Source organism: Eleutherodactylus coqui, chromosome 7 (assembly GCF_035609145.1).
Source record: "Eleutherodactylus coqui strain aEleCoq1 chromosome 7, aEleCoq1.hap1, whole genome shotgun sequence".
NCBI classification, from domain to species: domain Eukaryota; kingdom Metazoa; phylum Chordata; class Amphibia; order Anura; family Eleutherodactylidae; genus Eleutherodactylus; species Eleutherodactylus coqui.
In genome coordinates this window covers 54,617,595-54,634,186 of record NC_089843.1, presented here as the reverse complement: position 1 = coordinate 54,634,186, position 16,592 = coordinate 54,617,595, and the positions used below count along the sequence as shown (strand labels likewise).

Below are 16,592 nucleotides of genomic sequence, written 5' to 3'. Positions count from 1 at the left end.
TGTCCCGGACAGAGGAGCATCCGGAATAATCTGTGCAGCGACACTCAGCGCTGGGTAGCGGCTCCGGCCATGTGTTCAGTGTGGGGCGTGTAGAATAGTTGCCCACGGCAACCAATCTGGGCCACTAGAATATGAAAGCTGTGTTCTCATTGGCTGCCAGGAATACCTACCCCAGTTATGTTTATCAGCAAGGACCTTGCGCGGCGCTATGTCTCCAGCCGTAGGGGGATCGTACATGTTAGTCACCCAGTGCCTGTCCCCGGAGCGCTGGCTGAGCGTGTGCGGTCACCATTCTTCTCAATGGGGCTGATGGAAGTGGTCGAGCGGGCGCCACTCCGATATGTTGGCAGTCCTATCGATGGTGAATGCTGCTGGGCTAGCGTGAGCAGTGCGCCATTCAGGGGTGCAGTGACACCCCCCCCCCCCATAGTGAGGAGGACGCGGACCCTCGTTGTCCAGATCAGCGGTGAGCCCCACCCATCAGCAGGTTCTCCCCTCTCCTGCGGTGTGACCGCCATCAGCAGGCGCTGCCCTGGGGAGGTACAATCCCGCTGCAGGGTGTTGCTATCAATGCTGCCTTCACACGGGGTGAATATTCCCGGCGCCCTCGATGGAAGCAGTGATTTCGGGCAATGGTCGTCCCGTGTCCGTGCGGCCCGCCGATGGGGCGCTGAGCTGGAAATCCCTCACCTGTCAGTCACTTGGTTTTTAGCTCACCTGAAGCCAAGCGATAGTCGGTCGTGTCAGCAAGTAGTCGCTCATCTTGGAACGACGGCCTGCTTGCAGTGAATGGAGGCGGCCGGAAGACAGCGCCGTCGCATTCGGCCTCCATTCTCTGAACGACTATTGCTGCCGTGTGACAACACAAGCGCCAGTCGGTGGGCGGCTGTCCGGTGCCCCTTACGGCTTCACTATATTCAGCATTATTATATCTGCACCGCAGCCTCCATTGTAGATTCCCGCTGTAATCCAGTATGATATAGCGCCACCCGCAGTACTGTTTCACCCAAGAAGGTGCCGGAGTGTGTAACCGGCTCTCATTAAAGTGATTGAGTCCCATCCGACACTTCCAAGCCCTAACCTAAGCCTTTACATCACCTAGAAGTGCTGTCATCTCTGGCGCCGCTGCAGCTTCCTCACGGTCCCCGGCACTGTTCTTCATCTCTTCTGGACGGGGATTGAAAAATCCCCGCCTCCTGGAAGCGCTGGCTGTGATTGGCTGATGCTTTGCCAATCAGAGCCAGCGCTCAATGAACCAGTCACAGCCATTCATCGAGCGCTGGCTCTGATTTGCTAAGCGTCAGCCAATCACAGCCAGCGCTTCCAGGAGGCGGGGATTTTTTCAATCCTTGGCCAGAACAGATGAGCAGTGGCGGGGATTAGGAGGAGGAAGCTGCAGCCGCGCCGGACAGCGCTTCTAGGTGATGTATACCATTTTATTTTTTTCTTTCCTGCAGCTAGGGCTTATTTTTTGGGTAGAGCTTATATTTCAAGCCCCCGTGAGAAAACGCAGTGATATCGCACAGACCAGCGATGCAATACCGCTGCTATTTTCTCGCGGCGATGCCGTGTTGCCCGTGTGAAGGGGGCCTAAAGGCCTATTTACACGTAACGATTGTCTAAACGCCCCCCCGCTCCGTGAATTACGTAGAATGGGCAGGGCTGAGCGATGATCTGCCTGTCTAAACGCGCTGCACGAGTGCGAACAACTAGCGAATCAATCTGTAAATGGGGCATAATGGTCACAGAAAGATGGAACCTAAGACGTGGCACTCGCTCCTTCTGGCAGCTTCTCCTTACGTCTGATTTCCTTTTATAGCCGCCCCTTGGAGAATGACACGCGACTGCCGTAGGAAGAAGCAGCATGGCATCGCCTGGACGGACGGGGCGGCACTCGCAGCGTTCAGTCTTGCATCATCCCGTCCAGATGAAGCTAAAATACCAGTTCTGAGATCTGAATGGCATTCACTTACTGGTGGGAACTGGTAACTGTTAGATCGTGTGGGAACATGACCCGTGTAACGTCTGCTAGTAACTGGAAGGAGCCGGAGGGCATGACTGGTGTACATAGCGGGCAATGAAAAAGGAGCGAAAGGCAATTTTTAATATCCAAGGAACCTTTACGGTGATTGGCCAAGCGTTGGTTCCGTGTAAACGTGCCCTGTGCTCACACAATGACTGAGGAACCCGGTCTGTGTCCTTGATTCCTGTTCTATGTAGACCTAAGAATGCTGCCATGTACTTCTGCCTATTAAGATGGGCCCGTTGTCTGTCTTGATACAATGCTGGCAAAAATACTATATACTGCAATACTAAAGTATTGCAGTATATGGTACAAGCGATCAAAGCATCACAAGTTTAAGTCCCTAATGGGGAATAAAAAAAAAATAGTAAAAATAAGTGGAGAATAAAATTATTGGAAAAAAAGGATAGTAAAAGTAAAAAAAAAAACCTTGCTTGGTATCACCATGTCCATAGAGGTCCGATCTGTCAGAACAGACAGCAGATTTGCATTTCTATTTATTTATTTTTTTGGTCACCCATTTTCCAGCAAAAAAAATGTATAAAAAGCGATCAAAAGGCTGCAAAACGGTACCAATGGAAACCCCAGGATGTCTCTCCAGACACCGACCCCTCGCACACCACTGGAGAATGGAAAGATAAGTCATGGGGTGGCGGCACAAAAGGCAACATTTTTTTTGTTTACTTTTTTTTAAAGATCTAAACAGAAAAACGGACTCCGCGCTCGCCGGGAAAATCGGGCAGGAATGTCAGGAGAAGGTGTAATAAACTATACCGTACTTGATTGCAACGCGTTTCGGCGTACAACGGACACTTTTTTTCAAGCAATGCAACATAACACATAAAACAGAACCCACATATATAATAAATGTAATGCACTCACTCTTGATGGACGCGCTGATTAGCATATGCGGTCAGCAGAGGAGGAGAAACGTAGGTCACATGATGCCATGGAACGCAATGGCGATGGGGAAATAGGAGGGGTTTTTTTTTTGTTTTTTTTTGAAAGTGGGGAGGAGAAGTTAAGCAAACAAACTTGTGTCCCTAAGGGGTTAAACCAGCGCTGATCATCTTCCTGTATCGTCGATCGATGAGCATTGTGGCAAATTCATCAGTCCGTGTAAAAGGATGGCAGCCGCCCATTCAACTTGGAGGCCTATCTGTGTTTTCTGGCCTTGTGGCATTCCGATTGGACATTTCTGGGTGATGAATCTCACGGCATGTGCCATCACTGCCAACAAGTAAGACCGGCGCTGCCCACTGACTGTATTGGACAGCGTTTGGACTGTCCCTCGGGTGCAACTCACATCTACGGCCGTGGGCAGATGGCCTCGGCGTGCTTCAAAAAGGGGCATAATTAAAAAGCCCCTGTTATATAGGAAGTGTCTAAAAAAAGTGGCCCCAGGAGATTCTGACTCGGAGTGTTTTCCAGCTGCCTATGCACCTCAATGGGTGCGCACGGAAAAAAATGGTGGTCCTTCCACTCTATTTGCATGCGAGAAAAATGGATACCGCAAGGACACATACGGATGATAGGCCAAACATTCGACACGCTGGCCTGACTAAGGCCTTACACAGTGCAGCACAGTTTTAACAGCTGCAGCGAAGAGTTTTGTTCTCGCTCCCTGGACGTCTTCCCTGGCACACTCTGGGCACTGGAGATGATTGGCATTGCCCATTTTGCACTGAAATGGGTCCAGTTTGGCCATTAGTGCTGTTATTTCACCCAGGAGATGTCTTCTTCGGAGCTGTAAGATAAATGGATGTTTGCTTTGCTCCTTCAGTTATAACTGTTTCTTTCCAGATGGGCCATGGTGGCCATGTGATATGTCCATTACAGGAGGGACCTGAGATTGCTGTATTCTATGTGTGCTTAGATATGTAAGGGGACAGACCCACCCTGCAGTGGGTATTCTGGAAAAATCAATAGTTGATTGTCCGCGATCCGTCGTTTGGGACCCCAACCAATCAGCTGATTGTATGCCTGCTGACAGTGGAAGTTTCTGCTCTGACCCCTGTGTAGTGGCCGGCGCTGTCAGCAAGTACAATCAGCTGATCGGTTGGCGTCCCAAACGACGGACCCCGACCAATCAACTGTTGACCTATTCTTGGATTGGTCATCAATAGTATTTCTCCCAGAATACCTCTTTAATTACATGTACCATATATACTTGAGTATAAGCCAACCTGTATATAAGCTGAGGCACCCAAGTTTACCACAAAAACCTGGGAAAACTTAGTGACTCGAGTATAAGCCTAGGGTGGGCTTATACAAGAGGATAAGAATCCCCCCCACTGCAGCTGTCACAGCTGTGGCAGAGGATCGCAAAGCTCTCCCATTGCTTTCAATGGGGCCGTGGCTGCTGCCGCCAGCCGCCCCATTGGATGCAATGGTCTGCAGGGATGATTTTTCAGAGAAGGGCTTATATTTAAAGCTCTTCCCCCGAAAATCACTGCAGGGGTTGCCGGCAGCAGACGCAGCCCCATTGAAAACAATAGTGCATGGGACCTTCACTCGAGTATAAGTTAAGGGGGGCTTTTTCAGTATAAAAAAAAGTGGGCTTATACTCAAGTATATACGGTATATTGAAATGGCTGCAGTGCAGGGTTGATGCGTCTTGTTTTGTTTTTCAGGTCTTTTCTCAGATCGTGTCTGTCTCGGCTGCACTTCTCTACGGTTAATAAATCACAGGTACGTGTCCGTCGTCTTCAGGGTTGGGCTGCCGCTGGGGCCTGCGGGGGGCAGGGTCGGGCTGCCGCTTGGGGCCTGCGGGGGGCAGGGTCGGGCTGCCGCTTGGGGCCTGCGGGGGGCAGGGTCGGGCTGCCGCTTGGGGCCTGCGGGGGGCAGGGTCGGGCTGCCGCTTGGGGCCTGCGGGGGGCAGGGTCGGGCTGCCGCTTGGGGCCTGCGGGGGGCAGGGTCGGGCTGCCGCTTGGGGCCTGCGGGGGGCAGGGTCGGGCTGCCGCTTGGGGCCTGCGGGGGGCAGGGTCGGGCTGCCGCTTGGGGCCTGCGGGGGGCAGGGTCGGGCTGCCGCTTGGGGCCTGCGGGGGGCAGGGTCGGGCTGCCGCTTGGGGCCTGCGGGGGGCAGGGTCGGGCTGCCGCTTGGGGCCTGCGGGGGGCAGGGTCGGGCTGCCGCTTGGGGCCTGCGGGGGGCAGGGTCGGGCTGCCGCTTGGGGCCTGCGGGGGGCAGGGTCGGGCTGCCGCTTGGGGCCTGCGGGGGGCAGGGTCGGGCTGCCGCTTGGGGCCTGCGGGGGGCAGGGTCGGGCTGCCGCTTGGGGCCTGCGGGGGGCAGGGTCGGGCTGCCGCTTGGGGCCTGCGGGGGGCAGGGTCGGGCTGCCGCTTGGGGCCTGCGGGGGGCAGGGTCGGGCTGCCGCTTGGGGCCTGCGGGGGGCAGGGTCGGGCTGCCGCTTGGGGCCTGCGGGGGGCAGGGTCGGGCTGCCGCTTGGGGCCTGCGGGGGGCAGGGTCGGGCTGCCGCTTGGGGCCTGCGGGGGGCAGGGTCGGGCTGCCGCTTGGGGCCTGCGGGGGGCAGGGTCGGGCTGCCGCTGGGGCCTGCGGGGGGCAGGGTCGGGCTGGGGCCTGCGGGGGCGGTATCTTTCACGGGGGGGGGGGGGGGGGGGGGGAATCTTGATTTACTTTATTGGTTTTCACTTCTAAAATGTGTGAAGGAGAACTTAAAGGGGTCGTACCAAGATAAAAAAAATCATTCCCAGAAATATTTCTCTCGATGGGGGTCTTTCTGCTGGGACCTCGTCTGGTTCTGAGAATTGGGGTTCCAAAAGTCCTCACATGAGTGCAGCTCCTGATAATAGCCACTGCAATCACCGCTACAGAAGCCTGAGATGTCAAAATAACCAAAACCGTTTACTTTATTTTAGAGAACTTTAAATATAAAATAAATTGGAAAAAAAAAGTAACTTTTTTTGCAATTCACCCCCCCCCCCCCGCCCCCGATAATATCCGTATACCTCTAGGTGGGACCTGATAGGACAGTTCCTTTAACCTATGAGAGCAGGTGGGATCCTGTTATGACGCTCAGGCACATTGCTGCTCCTTCTCCACTACTTGTATATCACCTTGTTTCCATCTTCCTCTTGCACCCAGGAGTTCTTACTTTCGGAGCTGCACTGCCGCCCATCCGGTTTACATTTCACTAAGAGACGGGAATAACGGGTTTTCATGGACTACCAGAACGGAAAGAAGCTATTTCAGAGTCCACAATCCGTCGCCGACATGGGGAGGAGTGGCCGGCCGCCTGGGACTCCAGTACGAGGCGGTGCGCGGTTTGCACTCTTCGGGCCGCCTGTTCGATGACTCTATGGTAGAAAAATCGCTCAAGTCTTTGAAGGACAAAAATAAAAAACTGGAAGAAGGCGGCCCGGTGTATAGTCCCAATACAGAGGTGGAGACCGTCAAGAAGTCTATAGGACAGCGGGTTATCGATGAGTTAAAGCACTATTATCATGGCTTCCGGCTCCTCTGGATCGATACCAAAATTGCAGCCAGAACGATGTGGAACATCCTCAACGGGAGCATTTTATCTCGACGGGAAAGGAGACAGGTAAGAAAGAAGGGATGGAGCGGACTGGGCATCCACACAGCTTTCCCAGATGTCTGATGTGCCTAGTTATGGAGCCAGAGAAGAACTCCATTGGCAGCCGCCATGTTGGATCTGTTAAACGGTCTAGCGGTGTGTTTGGCATTATCCAGCAATGGGCATCGCACAGGGTTGGTAATGCAGAAATGGCACCAGCAGGGAGTGGGTTTATATCCCCATATGACAATGGTGCACTTTGGGGGGTCTGTATTTTGTATTGCATTGTGGTGGGTTGCCATGTTGTTGGTGATCATCAGGACAACATTGGTTGGTGTTTTGTTGTTTTTGACAGTTCTCTGCGGTTCTCTCATTAACATTTTTAATGAGTGGCTATGATGTGGGGGTCTGGCACCACTTACTAGGAGATGCAGTCTGCTTTACTACTTGGTTTCCACTTCTAAAAAGTTTGAAGAGAAGGGGTTTAGCCAATATAGAATGTTACCCCCCCCCCCCCCCATCTTTAGTATAGGGGACAATGTTGTATTTCTCAGAGTTTGCACAGATCCTGAGGGCAGCGGCTCTGACGTTCCTCACATGAATGTCCTGTTGGTCACTTTTGAGCTCCGCTGCTCCATTCATTTCAGCGGACACATTGGAAATTGCCACGTACAAGTACATTCATCCTGTGGCTAAGGGATAACTTTTTGATTTGGCACAACCCCGTTATTGTAGCCCTAAATTAGATACAAGTCTATTGGTAGTTGAACAACCATGGAATGGACGATTACCTAATGAACGATCATTTCACTGATAGGTTATAAAATGCGTAAGGACATTTCTGTGGCGGGGGCGCCCCCAGGCTGGGGGAGCTTTCTGTACATCTGATACCTTTTAATGGCGAACGAAATAAAATAATGTTGCAGCAAGCTTTCAAGGCTACATGGACCTCTTCATCAGGTTAGGGAAAGCTACGGCCTGATGAAGAGCTCTCAGCAGCTCTGACAGCTGGCTGTAACGCCGCATCTCCTTGTTATTCATTGAAGGCATGATATCTACAAGATGCCTTTGTTCCTCTCACTGAGAGCCGTAACCTTTAGAGGTGAGAACATGGTGTCCCGGTTTATCCCCGGACGCCCCCTGGCCGCTGCGTCCTCCCTGGTGACATGTCTGCACCCGGCTGATGAGTCACCCACACCTCGTTTACTAATTGTTCTCAGGACCGGCTGCCAAGATACTGTGATACAAAGTCTGGCGTCTGCGGGGGATCTGCAATGTGTTGTCGTCTAGCGTATCTGATTGATGGCAGCTAATGGGGCGTACACCCGTATACTGCTGGCTGTCAGCGCATTACTAGTAGTGTAGTGAGAAATGATTACAGGGATCTTGTGTTTCCAGTGTTGGAGACTGTCTCCATGTTTTTGCACCACTCTGATGGCAGCACAAGGTAGCGCCTGTCACACTGATTACAGTGATATGTCTGCTGTGGATCTGTGCAGGAGTTTTGGAGAAACTTGCCTTTTATCAGGAGCAACACATGCATATAGGACTACAGGAAGTAGTCTCTGATATTAATGAGCTGCAGGCTAATCACACCCACCGCTCCAGCCAATTATTGATTGCTGTCTAGCAGCTCTTTCTCCATAGGCAATCATTGGTTGGAGGGTGTGGCCTGGCTGCAGCTCATGAATATGCAAGACTACTTTTGTGTCTGGCTGAAAGGAAGTCTCAAATGGGAATACCCCTTTAGGATGCGTTCACACAATACGGAAGCGTTTACTATTAAAGTGAAGGGTATTAAATGACATCCTCCTCATGTAGAGGAAACGAACGCAGCAGACTTTCTGTTGTAATTGTACAGTAACTCTAACCTGTGGTTTTGCTGCGTTTCCACAAAGTGTGAAGGCACCCTTAAAGGCATACTTGTAGTGATAAGAAAAATCAGGCAATGCTGGTTATTTACTTGTGTGTTTTAAAAAAACAAACAAAAAAAAAAAAACAGGAAAGAGCAATGACATTAAAGGGGTATTCTCAAGATTGACTATCTCCTATCCATAGGATGGGTGGTAAGCCTGTTTGGTGGAGTGGAGGTGAGATTGAATAGAGCGGTGGTCGTGCATGCATTCATTTTCAATGGGGCTGCCGGAGATGGTGGAGTTCAAGCGCTTGGCTGTTTCCATCAGCCCCTATTGAAATGAATGGAGCAGCACGGCACATGTGTGACTGCTGCGCTATTCAGTCTATACATCAGTGCGGGGGGGTTGCAGTGAGGTAAAGAGGGGGACACGGGACCACCGTTCGCAGAGTTTCTGGTGGTCTCGGTGATGAGACACCCCAACCACTTCATTGATTAGACTTCTGTCATCTTTTCTTACAGATAAGTGATAAGTCAATCTTGTGACTATAACTTTAGGGAGGAACCGTGTTGTCAGCTGCCAGAGGGGGAAGGAGACTGATTCTGTCTAGAGCCTGCCAGAACAGCAAAGATTAGTGGCAGTAGTTGTCGGGAAGGTCATTTTCTTGGCTGAGTGTAGTAAAGGCTTTACACAAGTCTAGATAGAAGCTTTCACTGAGAAACTTTGTGTTCAGCCATTTCTTGACTCGGTGTTATTTTTTGAGGAAGCGGAGTGGGTATCATAGCTGCTCCTACAGGGGTTCTTGCTCCTCCTATTCTCATATGGCTTTCTTCATTGTAAGCTACTACTACTTTTTTTTTTTTTTTACAGGAAAGATAACCGCTTAAGGGCTAATGCCCACGGCCAGATTTCTGCCGCGGTGTTGCCCCGCAGCTGTTGGGCTCTACTGAACCTAATAGCTCAATGTTCATGTTGCGGAATTCTGCAGCGTGAAAGAAAATGCGGCATGTTCTATTTACCGTGGGAATACGTGCGTCCGCCTTCCATTGTAGTCAGTAGAAGCCGGCCGTCACACTACACTTCCGCTGTAGCATGGGAAGTATCCCGTGAATACACGTCACCGCCAGCCGCATCATCTGCCACTTCTGGCGCTGTACTGCACATGCACACCGGCCCTCCATGCGGGACACGTACACCGGATCTGGAGTGGTGAGTATGGGGGTTTTGGGGTGCGCCGTGACTGACTCCTCTGCGATATTCTGCCGGTGGAGTCCGTCACGGCCGTGGGCATGAGGCCTTATTGGTCGATATGGGCCCATTTTTTTTGTGTGACTTTACTAATATTGATGCTTTCAGATGGTATATGACTGGGCCGGCAGCTGATGCAAGTCCTTACTAGTGCTTATCTCTTGCAGTTCCTGAGGATATGCGCCGACCTCTTCCGTCTGGTCCCCTTCCTCGTCTTCATCATTGTCCCATTCATGGAGTTCCTACTGCCAGTTGTATTGAAGCTGTTTCCAAATATGCTGCCTTCCACATTTGAGACCACTTCAAAGAAGGTAAGAGGGACTCCTAACCGGCTGCATTTTTGGTCACAAATCGCAAGCTACTATCCCAGCCTAGAATTAGATGTAAGACTTGCGTCTTGGCAACTTACGTCACAATATGTGACAGCTTACAAAGTATCCCAAAGCCTAAATTTAATGCAACTCCCAACCAAATTGCACCCTAAAGTAGTGGTGAGATTTCAGTGCAGTAGCACCACTTCTGTCTGTGGGCTGTGACTGCAATTAGTCATTGAATAGAGATGAGCTGCAATACCGGACATGGTCCGTGGAGAGGTGTGGCGCTGTTTCTGTCAGAAAGCAAGGTTTTTATGTCCACCTTCCCAAAAATGTAGGATGGGAGGAGGAATGCTGTATTGTAATATTACTGCTGTCTTACTTGCACTCCAGGAGGAAAGGCTGAAGAAGGAGCTGAGAGTGAAGCTGGAGTTGGCCAAGTTCTTGCAGGACACCATTGAGGAGATGGCACTGAGGAACAAAGCAGCCAAAGGGGACGTCGCTGCTGAGTTTTCCAGCTTTTTTCAAAAGGTAAGGCCTGGAAAAGGGTTTAACTGCACTCAGACTCGCATATGACCTATTATGTCCATCTAGTTCAGCCGTAATAATTCTATACTAATTCAGGTTTGTGGGTAAAGGTCAGATCCCAGCAGAGCTGCACGGTGTCTGCAGACTTTACCTTATTTTCCTCTGTTTACAGACCTCTCCTTCTTTTAACCGCCTTAACACTTGGGCCCAATGTCCACGGGGAAATTAGATTTTAAAAATCTGCGCGGTCTCCCGCACGCGTGATCCACCCCCATAGAGAATCATTGGGCACCCGCTGGTAATTCAATACATGTGGATGTCTCCCCCCCCCCCCCCCCGATGTGCGGATCGCGTGTGCAGGAAAGCACCCACAGCATGCTCCGTTTTCTGTGGAACTCCCGCATGGACAGCTTCACAGGCTTCCATTGAAGCCTAGGGTAGCAGTCTGGATCCGCGACACGTCCGCAGCTGTTACTGCGTCTGTGCCGCGGACCACGGGAAAGCAGGGGATTTAAAAACAAAACATGGCACATGCTCACGTCACATCGGCCAGTGTGCCGAGCGCATCCGCTGTGCAGAAGAAAGAAGATCCTGCCGCAACGGAGGAGAGCCCCGCAGCATCCGGACAGGTGAGTATAATGTATTTAAAGGCCTCAGGTCTGCGGGGCCAGGTGGAATCCGCTGCGGGCCCGAATTTCTCCATGGACATGAGGCCTTGGGATGCTTTTACATGGATTATTTTCTTGCACGAGTTCTGTGCCTTGTGAGAGGCGCAGGGAAAGAACCTGTTGTTTTTAACTGGTCTCTTCACATGTGCAATTTTTTTCTCTTGCAGCGATGCAAGAATAGTGGGTCGGGAAGGGTATCGTTTCTCCTTAAGGAGAGCACCTAGAAGGTTTGTGGGGAGACTTCTAAGGCCATCCATGCTCTTCTGGGAAATATGGGAAGATGGAACAATACCTGTCCAGCACTTCTATTGGAAGCAGCATTCCTGCATGTCAGTGTGAAGGCCTATTTACATACAAAGATTTCAAATGATCGCCAGGTTTAGTGATCTTTTTGCATAAAGTGTTAATGGGCATTAACACTTTATCATTTGCATGTAAAAGGGCCTCCATGAGCTGCTTGCAGAGCCCAGTGTGTGATTTAATCACATGCCCAGCTTTGCACACAGCTGCATTGTTCTCCTGTCTGCCAGCAAATTACAATGTTATCTGCCGACTCACATGGAGAACACAGCATGTGGTGTATTGAGAGACACTATCTCTCTGCGGCTGAACGATGGATTTTAAGTTCACCTTAAAAACCTCGTTCTGACAAAGTGCACTATGGCAGCGTTTAAATGTAAGGGCACCTGTCCATGGGCGTTGCGAAATCCCGCGGCGAATCTCTGCCGCAGGAGCCAGCAGACGGATCTCTGCGGTGAGCCTATCTGGCAAATAGGCTGACCGCAGAGAATCACGGCAATTCGCAGCATGCTGCGAATTGCCAGCTGCGAGCGGAGAATTGCAATGATTCTCCGCTCGTGGACAGGGGGCTGCGCTTTCCATAGCAAAGCTATGGAAAGCGTGCATTGCGCTCCCCGCGGTCTGGATTATCACCGCAGGGAACGCAATTTTAAAAACGCTTTGGACAGGGGCCCTTACGGTTATCGCTAATTTTCAATCGTTTGAACACATTTTGAGCGATAATTGTTATGTGTAAATGGGCCTTTAGACTTTTTTTTTTAATTCTTTTTAATTTTTACAGATTATATTTGGTTACAGTTTACAAAGTGTGTTCATTGTGTACCGTCATGCAAACATTGTGAATATAATAGTATTAAAGAGTTCGAACGGTTTTTCTTTGTTGTAAGTAAGGAAAAGGCTTAACATATTGCAACATTCCAGGCTTAGTGTTCTTCTGTTCGTCAACTGTACTTCTTTTCTTTCTATACAGTAGAAACTAACATATCCCCTTAAACGGGCATGACACAAAGGGGGTTGACCGTCCTTTAGACTTTTTAAACGAGTCTTGTAACAATGACTGGGAATTGTGAGCCAAAGCCAGAAAAACCATACACAGTCAGAAAAATAGTTTTGTTTTGGGGTGATTCTGTTCAAGAATCGCCCATACTTTCCAATGGGAGTGCAAAAAAAAAGTGACGCTCACTTGTACATGCGAGTGCGATGTGTTTTTTCACTCCTCTACGGTATAATGAGCGATTTGCACATACATGAAAATTGCAAGTGCAGCAAAGCAATGTGTGTTTCTTACAAAACGCACTACACTCCTATAAAAAGCACGGCTTTGCAAGTGCGATAGTAGTCTGAGTTTCTCAAACGGATACCGCACTCGCCCCTGTAAGTGCACCCTAGAGGACTTTCATTTACCGAGGATTTGGGCACTTTAGATGACCATCCTAGGTAAAGGGTGTCTGCTTTAAGGTGCATTCATACAAGCCAGTTTTCAGGCTCTCTCATCTCCTTAAATGTTAGTTTCCCTGATGGTCAGCCCCAGTCAGGGTGCAAAAGATCAGATGCTTGTTTGTCAGCTGCTCTGCTAGCTTATGTGAGCCTAATCTGCTCGTCTGCCAGTGTGAACGGTGACATCTACAGCCGTCCAGTGATGGCTCTCTGGGGGCAGATTATTGTATTATTGATTGATCGTACCAATAGAGTTGATCAGACAGCATGCTTTATCAATCTGGTTACAGTGGCCTGATTCTCAGCCTATGTTAATGCACCCTCCACTTTAGTAGTGGTTTCTGTATAAAGAGCTCGTTCTTAGAATGCATCGGTGTGCGTCTGTAGACCCGGGCACAAGATCACACTTCCCAGACCACACTCCGTGTCCCGCTATTCTTCTGCTTTCCACTACCGTGGACCGTAAGGGCCCTTCTACACAAGCGGATCATCGCTCAGATTCTTGCTGGATCGCAGAAATCTGAACGATAATCAATCAGTGTAAATGATGCCAGCGACTGAATGGCAAATGATGATTAATTTGTCATTTAGTTTCTTCCGGCACAATGGCCAGGAGGGGGCCCTCTGACTTGCATGGGAGATGCTCTGTGACCTGTACGGTGGGCATTTTACCAGAAGGAGGGAGTAGATGGTCACAGCTGATCACCTACTGTAAAGGTGGATCCTGTGTTATCTGCATATAGGTGTCACCTTTCAGTGTAATCCTGCCTGTGATGTTAGGGAGATGACGGCTCTACAGATCAGGAAGCGACAGACTAGTGCTCCATTTACATGGAATGGTTATCAGAGACTGGATGAACGAGAATTAGGCGCTTCTCTACCATCGTTCAGTTTCACCCTGCATAAAAATCAGCATCGACTCGTCCCTTTGTCGGACACTTTAAACCCTCATCGTTCACATAGGAATCTAGAATCTTGGGCACATGTCCTTCACAGTTTCAAACGAGAGTCGCGCGGCCTAAGGCCGCTGCCAGAGCGCGGGCCAGTGAGAGTCGTGCGTCCCAGAGCCGCTGCCAGAGCGCGGGCCAGTGAGAGTCGTGCGTCCCAGAGCCGCTGCCAGAGCGCGGGCCGGTGAGAGTCGTGCGTCCCAGAGCCGCTGCCAGAGCGCGGGCCAGTGAGAGTCGCGCGGCCTCAGGCCGCTGCCAGAGCGCGGGCCAGTGAGAGTCGCGCGGCCTCAGGCCGCTGCCAGAGCGCGGGCCAGTGAGAGTCGTGCGTCCCAGAGCCGCTGCCAGAGCGCGGGCCAGTGAGAGTCGCGCGTCCCAGAGCCGCTGCCAGAGTGCGGGCCAGTGAGAGTCGTCAGATTTTCATTTTGTGTAAAAGGGGCGTAATTTTAGGCTTAGTGTGCAAAATACAGGATTTTAGGAATTTTTTTTTTTTTTTTAAATACAGGTTGTGACTGGAAATGAAAAAATCACTAAAAATTCTTAAATATATTTGTGTAATAGGTCATTTTCTGATGGACCCCTTCCCTTTAATGTGTATGCGGACCACTGCTGATACTGTGCAGATTTTCACATCTGTGTAGCATGATTATCGGCATTGACATTGGCCGGGGTGCGACCTTCTAACTCACTGTTACAACGGGAGCCATACAGACTACATGTCATATGGTGCAGCGACGTGCCAACCATGCACAACAGGATACCTACCTTGACCGTTATAGATAAACGGTGGCATCTTCCCCCATCTGCCATTGTTGTGTATACTGCGCATTTTTGCGTTCCGTTATTTAGTCTTATCCGCGTTGACGCCACATCCGTATCCAGCGCTATATCTCAGTACTGGTGTCTAATGTTGAAATAATAGCATACTGGAATAGGAAGTCATGGGTGCACTACACGGGACCCTGGGCCCCCCCTGCCCCCCCCCCCCCCGAAACCAGGATTTCAACTTTTGTAATTTGGCCCCTGTAAGAGCAAGAGTAAAAGCATGATGGGAGCAGATCATCCAGGCAGTCATCCACCATCGTCTGCAGGAGATTCAGGTACCGATCCGCGTGAAAGTTCCTGGAATGAACACGGGTCCAACAAGGTGATCGTGCCAAATTGCAAACTACACGTTCACTCTGAAATTTGCATTCTCTGCTGATTAGGTTCTTATACTAATTTGTATTGTATGTGCTCTGAATCAGCGCTTCACCATTCACTAACAGGGTCCTGCTGGGGCTGTGGCATCAAGAGTCCCATTTTGATGAAGTCGTTAGAAATTTTCTGACTCCGTCTTATAAAAAAAAAAAAAATTATATATGTATTTTTTTGTAATATGGTATAAGTAACTCAATGTACAATTTGTTGCATACTTCCTTTCATGTTCAACTTGATTCTTTTATCATAATGGTGATGAAAAGCTAGATAAGATAATACAGCATTTCTTTGCGGCTGGTATGTGTTTTCCTAGCCCCTGACCCAGCCAGAATGTGATGTGCATGGCTTGATTGAGTATATCCGTGGCTATTAATACTGTGGTTAATCCACCTTCCTGTAATGACCGGCACACCTAAGGGGACAGCATTGTAATCAGACAAATCTTGCTTTGCCCTCAGATCCGCAGTACTGGCGAGAGGCCCAGTAATGAGGAGATTGTGCGCTTCTCCAAGTTGTTTGAGGATGAGCTGACCCTCGATAACCTGACCCGGCCTCAGCTCGTGGCTCTCTGCAAACTCCTGGAGCTGCAGTCCATCGGCACCAATAACTTCCTGCGCTTTCAGCTGACCATGAAACTCCGGTCCATTAAGGCGGATGATAAGGTGAGTCGTCTGACGTCGGCGATTGAGTCTTCAGCAGGTTATATATCAAACAACCCAATTCTTAGTTTATTCCTGGGGACAGTCGACACCAGAGAGATCTTCCAGCTGCTTCTTGGGCTAGGTTTGCAAGACGACCTTGGCCAACATAGGGGTTGCACGACCAAAGATTGTTATGTAGCCCTGTGACCTTGCAGTGTCATTGAGGTCAACGGGGTTGCGGTATGAGCCACAAATGGCCATAGGTATAAAAAAAATCTAACCCTGATGTGTGGTGGGCTTTTTTTTTTTTTTGCAACACACATCTCATGGCTCCTTTGACCTGAATGAAAGTGAGGTGTCGCAAGGCTGTATAACAATCTTTGGTGGTGTGACCCCCTATCGCAGCCAGAATTACCATATAACTTTAGCCCAATCTAGTGGGGCGAGGTGTCTATGGTCTCCAGGAATAAGCTTCCCTCTCCCTAGTGCATTGGGCTAGGGTTACGTTGGTGACTTTGATAGGACCTCACACTCTCATTGAGGTGAATGTGGTCATGATGCGAGGCATGGGTTGGATTTTTTTGAAACCTGTGTGTCATGGCCATTTGTAATTCACACTGCAAACCCATTGACCTCAATGACCGTGCAAGGTCGCATGGCTGCACAACAATTTTTAGTTGTGCGACCATTGTCACGGTCTTAAGTGGCTGTGTAGCCTTAATATTCCAATTTACACCACTACCTTTAAAAAAAGAAAAACAAAAAAGCTGTTCTACAAATATTACAAGTTATGCTCTATCCACAGGTTAGGGGATAACTTACTGATCTGCGGAGATCTCACTTCTGGGATACCCGCCAATCTCGATCGTGGGTCCCCTATTCTCCTCACTGAACCCCCATCCCA

The 16,592-nt window shown here is 50.0% G+C and overlaps 1 protein-coding gene across 2 annotated transcripts in view; it reads left to right on the top strand.

Annotated features, from left to right (window-relative positions):
* The window catches only part of LETM1 (leucine zipper and EF-hand containing transmembrane protein 1), a 42,667-nt gene that overhangs the window by 593 nt on the left and 25,482 nt on the right, over positions 1–16,592 (top strand). For both annotated transcript variants that reach the window (XM_066573026.1, XM_066573025.1), the window contains exons 2-6: positions 4,657–4,714; positions 6,123–6,579; positions 9,824–9,967; positions 10,364–10,501; positions 15,506–15,709. In XM_066573026.1, the coding sequence (XP_066429123.1) occupies positions 4,657–4,714; positions 6,123–6,579; positions 9,824–9,967; positions 10,364–10,501; positions 15,506–15,709 (1,001 nt within the window). The remainder of the gene's footprint in view (positions 1–4,656; positions 4,715–6,122; positions 6,580–9,823; positions 9,968–10,363; positions 10,502–15,505; positions 15,710–16,592) is intronic.